General features: G+C 35.6%; 1 protein-coding gene across 2 annotated transcripts; it reads right to left on the reverse strand.

The window, feature by feature from the left end:
• Positions 1 to 1,062: 1,062 nt before the first annotated feature.
• On the reverse strand, positions 1,063 to 6,524 carry LOC146375605 (G2/M phase-specific E3 ubiquitin-protein ligase-like). Of its 2 annotated transcripts, none has more exons than XM_084947382.1 (14): positions 6,449 to 6,524; positions 5,404 to 5,530; positions 4,962 to 5,062; positions 4,561 to 4,870; positions 4,378 to 4,460; positions 4,160 to 4,203; positions 3,971 to 4,004; positions 3,794 to 3,855; positions 3,400 to 3,483; positions 2,802 to 3,013; positions 2,450 to 2,625; positions 2,068 to 2,240; positions 1,605 to 1,819; positions 1,063 to 1,488 (listed from the first exon to the last, which is right to left on the reverse strand). In XM_084947382.1, exons 2-14 carry the CDS (start codon positions 5,522 to 5,524, stop codon positions 1,253 to 1,255), a joined length of 1,851 nt encoding a protein of 616 aa, XP_084803508.1. In that variant the 5' UTR covers positions 5,525 to 5,530; positions 6,449 to 6,524; the 3' UTR covers positions 1,063 to 1,252. The 2 variants fall into 2 exon arrangements, with proteins under 2 accessions (XP_084803508.1, XP_084803507.1); XM_084947381.1 differs by having other exon boundaries at positions 2,697 to 3,013.
• Between the last annotated feature and the right edge of the window lie 512 nt (positions 6,525 to 7,036).

A 7,036-nucleotide genomic window follows, 5' to 3' on the forward strand; every position in this document is an offset into this window, starting at 1 on the left:
TAAAGCTGCTACTTGTGTTTTGCCATTAGTTCTGTTCTCTGACTTCATGCACATACGTTTTATTTTTATATTTTTTTCCAAAAAAAAAAAAAAAAAAAAAAAAAAAAAAAGTTAGACAATCATATTTTAACTTTGGATCACATCTTGGCTAAAAATGACAAATGTAGATATATATGCATAATGAAGATTCTTTAAAATCACAATTTCCAGAACTGACTTTTAATTATAAGATTGACTTTGCGCTTTTGCTGTAACCTTGAAGGATAGTACATGGAGAAGTGACTGAATTTGTTCATTTTTCTGACTGACCTAAGGTATGGTGGAAGAGAGTGTGGATTCCAAGTGCCTCAAGAAATCCTGCACCAGTTTGATGACATTCTACCTTCTCAGTACAGTCTATGTGGGGACGACAATCTCCAGGTTCATTTCACAAACTTGGAAAGACAGAGTGAGCTCCCTCGACCAGTCAACTGGACTACTGCAGTTGAAAATTATATAACACTCAAAAATATGACTGGACTTTAGAAGTCAATGTAAAAATCATCTGCTAGATGTGGGTACAATTACCACTGACACTAATTGTCACAAACCAACTTTAATGAGTATTGAAAAAAATAGTACCATAGTTTTTATATAAATAGTTTCACTACCGTCAACTTTTCAGTGTGTACGCTTTCTACCTGAAGAAATCAAAAGACCATACTGTACAAAATAACTTGTTCCTTTTAATTAGGTGTTGTAACAAACACGTTGATTAATTTGGAGATCTGTTTTACAAACAAAGGTTTACAAAAGCATTCAGCGAGACCTGTATTTATGTGGGTTTTTCTTTTTTTTTTTTTTTTTTTTTTTAAACTCCAAGAACAACTTGCATATCTTACAAAAAAATGTAATCAAACACAGAAGTGTTTGATTAAATAAAGCCTTTTAACTGAATTTATCAGATTTTTTTCCCTGTGTTATTATACTAGCGTGTCTCAGTACATTAGAATACTTCAGAAATGTTTTATTTTGTTACATAGACATATTTCACTGTGTTAAGAAATTGCCAAACTTGTTCAATTGTCCCACTATGATACTATGCTTTTGAAATTCCAAAACCTGATTGAACTTTCTGCGATGCATTAAACTTTATGTGATTTACAGAAATTATTATAAATTATTAGAAACAAAATTTTCAGATTTTAAAATCACAAACTTCAAATGTTTGCTAAAACCATAAATGTGGCTTAAAAGCAAAAGGACTTGGACCTTAGGGAAGCCCAAACCCAGGAGAGTTCTGGATGCCATAATCCATGGCTTCTTGGAAGTCCTCATAACTGTGTAACACTGGGATTTTGATAGTATTTGCACAGACATCTGCTACAGGGAAGCGTGAAGTGGTCTGGAAAAGAAGTTGTGGCTTTGGCTGAATTGCTGCAGGAGGAATTTCTCTCAGTCCAGTTGCAAACATAAGGATGTCTTCAAGAGACAGACTTCCATTTCTCTCTGAAAATGTAAAGAGAATAAAAGTTATTTCTAATGATAATAAACAGGAAAAAGGTGCCATTACACTTTGCTGACATAAATGTACTCATTTCAACATTTTCAACCAAATTGAATACCTTCTACAGAAAGCAGATAGTCTTGCCAGTAGCTTAGTACTCTTGTCTCCTCTTGACGCCTAGAGCTGCCAGGTGGACCAAATTGCACATGGAAGATGTTCTCAAGAAGATCAGCTGTCAGCCTGGTCTCAGTGTAGCACATGAATGAGAAGAAGAGTGAAGGATGCTGTTCCAGGGCGTTTAGAAAATCCAGTGTTGCTAGACCCTTTCTGAAACTAGAAAACAGTCTAATTTTTAATAAAATGTTTAATGTTATTTGTGCAAGAAAGCAAAACTGCACAACATTCTTATCTAGCTAAGACACTCATCCTGCTACAAAAAAAAAAAGTCCTCCTGAAAAAGGTCTTGCATTTAGAATATGTTTTTTCCGTCCTTTAAATTTCACGGGAATAAAAAAAAAGTAACAATTTATTCTTCTGAAAAGATTTTGTAAAATGGGCACATAATAGTCTGAATTCTATACCTTTGGATGGAAAGATGGTTTCGGTAGATGAAGTACCACTGAATGTAATCCGCTACTACCTTCTTCTTATCCTCCAGTGTCCTCATGAATCGACAGCATCCTGCTGTCTGGAGCATGCTTGAGTGTTTTTCTGAGATTACTCGGAGCTCACTTAGAGATGTTGCATTCTTTATCTAAAGAGAAAAATATATATTACACACACATACACATGTGACATCCTTCGCATGCTGTCTATTAATGTGCAATTTAACACAGTCTTGGATTACACAATCCGTAATCATTTCAGGCATCAGTTAGTTACCAAGATTATGTTAAGTGGATAACTAAAACTAAAAATTTGCATTTATTGGCGTTTGTCATAATCATAACATCACAAATTTACCTCTAGTAGAGCCTTCTTGATTTCTTCATCTGGTATATCATCAATTGGTGATGTCTTTTCTTTTCCAACAAGGTACATAAAGAAGTTTGGAGATAAACAACATGGCCCTGGACCACCATGGACAATGGAAACTGCAATCATTCTTCCAACGTAGAAATATTCATTTTCATCTGCAGCTAAAGATAAAGACAATTCATTATAATAAAGTAATTTTGACCATGGAAAAAAATGTGAAAAAAATAGATACCTTTACTATGAAATGTGAGATATTTGGCATAGTCTTTTCCTTCGAATATTCTTCTCGTCCTTATGGCTTCCATCAAAAGGGTGAGAAATTCTCGAGTAGGCCCACCTGTGTCTATTGCCTCTTCAGCCAGCCCCACATCATCAGAGAATTTCACCATCATGCCAGAGTTGGGACTATATGAAGACCTTCTGAAGCCTCGGTAGGCACCATCCCAGACATTGGCTCGGTTAATGTTGAATCTGCTACAGGAGGTTTTGTTGATCTTCAGAGCCAGATTTGAGATGACATCTGCAGCCGTCAATCCATCAGGTTCATCACTGTAGAATGAGTCAGTGAAAAGCAACAAAATATTTACACTATTTACACTTTATGTATTTTTTTTTTGTTTAATATCTTTTAAGTAATTTTTCTTGCTTTATCAATTGGCCTTTTTCTGTTAATTAATTTTAAAAAGCAAAATAGTAATCTGAAGAACAATCATCAGCAACCAAATCATTTTAAGAATCTTTTTTTCCTGAATACAATCATCAGCAGAATAACTTCACAGGAAAAGTTAAGCTATGTTTGCTCCTATAAAAGGTTAGGATCAAAAATAGCAGCAGTACCCAGCACTATTTTTAGTAAAAAAAAATATTTGATAAATAGGTTAACTGCAAGTCACACACTATGGGTTTATTGTACTTATTCGAGATATGAAAGTTACCAGTTTTCCTTTTGCAACTCCTCTCCCTCAGCATCTGAAGAACTGCTGTCAATAACGACAGGTGCATAGATATTGGTATAGATACTGTCAAAGGAGAGTAAAAACAGAAGATTAAAATACATTATGTAATAGTAATTCTGGCTCTACATTTGGCTGGGTTGGGTCTGAAGTACTTCACTGTGACTGAATTTGCTCAAGTTATGGATTAGATAGAGAACCTCTATAATTAAAAAACAACAACAACAACAAAAAACGGTTTCACTGAGCTTATTACTTTATAATTATTTACAAGATATATCATTTCATATTTTTTAAATTTTAGAATCACAATCTGAATCATAATACTTCATTGATCCCTAGGGGAAATCATGTAATTTTATAACTTAAGACTAACTTGTAACTTGTAGTATGTTCTCCTGATGTGGATGCCATTTGAGATTCTGTACCACACTGAACCTTCAGCATAAACACAAACACAACACAATACCATAACAACTGCAGATGTAATGGCATGCAAATGAAACTTAACAATTAAATATGCAACATTGTTATACAAAAGAGTATTATGTACTTGCACATCAGATGTTTGGGATATTGAAGTTGACCTATAAAATATAGATCCAATGATAAAAAGAAAATGTTATAAGACATAACATGCTTTTGTGGCCATCAAATGCTAACATTAAAGTGTTAAGAACATTAGATGTTTATATACCTGCCACAGAGGCCAGATCAATGTGCTAGAAGGTAGCCAACTTACCGACGTATAGGCTCTGGTGTACTGCTTTCTGGACTTGACCAAAGCTGTCAGATAAAATCATCAAACACCAAACTCGTTGATTATGGCTGCTCAGATTCTTACCACTATATATACACAACGATAGAATGATATTAGTCTTATATCCAGACATTGAATGCATTATGCCGGAACTGAGAGCACTAACATCTCGAACTAATGAATCCTTGAGATTTACATACCACTGTGTCAGAGAGGGGTGACGTAACGGGTGGTACCCTAACGATAACTTCATCATCCTCCTCAACTTCTGAAACACTAACATCTGTGGGAACGTATGAAATACTTTGGTTAAAATCTTCAACACAGTAATCTTTAACAATATGAGTATAAAAAAGAATTAATGGCAATTATATTTAACTCACATTCTGACAAAAAGTCCTCAAGTGTGCAGACAAATAGTGTAATTCTTTGGTAAGGCTTGCCAACGGCCTCTTTGTAGAGTTCAATCGTAAAGGGTGTGTCAGTTCCTGGAATATTTTTTATTTGAGAGCCATCAGGGTAGAGCAGGATGTATTCTACATCTTTCATATCTTGGTTGAAAGCTTTCAATTTTTTAATGGCAGCACCCAACAGCCTCTCAGATGACCAGCTTGGGTCAACATGTAATGGTAGTGATTTCCCTCTTATGGGTCTCATGCCAGTCCTCTTTTTGTTCATGATCCCAACAGAAATCTAGATTACATTTTAGGAAAAAAAAGTGGTCACATATTAGAAAAGTGTTGTCAGACAACAGATTAACATTTAAAAAACTTTGTATTTATACCTTCACTGTTTTCTTTGATTTCTTTTTGGATTTTGAGAACATCCTCCTTTCTGCCTCTTTACCTTCACGGTACTTGAAGAACTGCTGAACAACTGTCTTGGCTGAACAGGAAAAAAGGGTGAAAGACAGAGAGACTCTTTATTGGTCTATCGTTGTTTATAATTCAAAAGCAAACATGAAAAAGTCATTATTCAAAAAACATATGAACATAATGCACAAAAAAAATCTACCTCTTCCCCACAGTCACATCCAGCAGAAAAATGTCTTTGCTTTCAGAAATGCAGATTTATTAGTCACATGACACCTGATGTCTATAGTTTTCCTTTTTTTTTTTTCATTTATGACACTATCTGTAAATTACAAACACCTGAACAAATCTTGCCCTTTTAACTTTTTTCCGTATAGAACGAGTTACAATAGCAGGAAGTTCAGAAAAAATTACCTCTTGAGTGTTCTTGTTCTGTGGAAGCATCTTTAGCTGGTACAAAACTTATGTCTTTTCCACAGGAACAGCAAAATTTTGTCAAGTTCTCAAACTGGAATCCACAGAATGGACAATACATCTTAACCTGAAAAACATGAGTTGTATGATTTTAGCAATTTATTTTACAAAACAGTCATATTCATATATATACACACACCTATCTATCTATCTATCTATCTATCTATCTCTCTGCAGCTCCGAACTGTTGTAAAGGGACCTTTGGCTAATACGTGGGGTTCAGTGTCTGGCTCGCACCTGGAACTAGCTTTACAGTTTTGGTCAACTTTGCTAGCGAGAGACAGAGAGGCGTTGAAAGGCTGCTTCAACCGAACTTATTGTTTCGGAGGAAAACACAAACACATTGTACAGTCGAGTCTAAACAGTGTACTTACATCTGGACTCGTCAGGCACTGTTTTTGGCTGCAGTGGTTATTATTATATTTACATGCTTCCATCTCCCTTTTCTGCTAGGTGAGAACTCATACTTTTCCACTTTCCTTTTTCTCACTCCCTGGCTCACAGAAACTTAACGTCCATTCTCCCTGCAGCACGGACTACATGAGGGCACATCCTTTATCGCTATGCCTGTAATACTCTGCCTATTGCCTTCATATTAACTAATTTTTTGAACAATAATTATTGAAAATATTTTGTCATGTCATTATACTGCCGCAAGTAGAGGTGGCATGGGCCGCGAAACTGAGACACAGGCATTAGAGCCTCTTAATGCTTGTTTTGTTTGGGTTTCGACTAGAGTGGAATTAACAAAAAATAGAGAGGGCATAGCCTAACATACGAAATAGGAAAATAATGATGTGTAATCTATTTATTTCAACAAAAAAAACTGTATTCTGAATACCACCTATTTACACAGTAACTAACGGAATACAGTTACTCGTATTTTGTATTTTAAATACGTGAGTGTTACATGTATTTCGTTACTCCCAAACACTGCAAACATATCTGTAGTATTATTAGAATCATGAGATTACAACACATTTACCTCTCCTCCACTTCTTTGAAGTGTGTCCCAGTCCTAGCGCACTGGTTAACATGTTTTGGTTCGTGCAACTGGTCCGTCGGGTTATTGTCTCCCCAGGAACATTTCCGTTGTCTTTTTTCCTATTTCCGTTGTGCTTTGTGTGCTTTTGCAGCGCTTTTCTTTTTGCAGCGTTTTTCTTTTTGTAGCGTTTTTCCTTTTTGCAGTGCAGCGTTTTTCTTGAAGTTGCAGTGCAGCATCTTTCTTTTTGTAGCGTTTTTCTTTTTGCAGTGCAGCGTTTATCTTGAAGTTGCAGTGCAGCGTCTTTCTTTTTGCAAGTGTTTTCTGAAGTTGCAGTCCGTTTGGCCTCTCAGGGCCACCGTACGTTACTCTGAAAGTAACGAGTAACTTGAAGTAACTGAGTTACTTTTGATAGAAGTAACTAATAATGTAACTAAGTTACTAATTTAAAGTAACTTACCCAACACTGCTTATGACTCCATGCACATCATGCAACCTATGACTGTCATTTATGCTGTCACACAAAGACAGACAGGCCTCTTTTTTGCTAGTAGAAGCAAAGTGACCATCACCTGAAATGTGAAGATGAAA

The sequence above is a fragment of the Perissodus microlepis genome, chromosome 12 (assembly GCF_051167445.1).
Source record: "Perissodus microlepis isolate ML-2025 ecotype Zambia chromosome 12, ASM5116744v1, whole genome shotgun sequence".
NCBI classification, from domain to species: Eukaryota; Metazoa; Chordata; class Actinopteri; order Cichliformes; family Cichlidae; genus Perissodus; species Perissodus microlepis.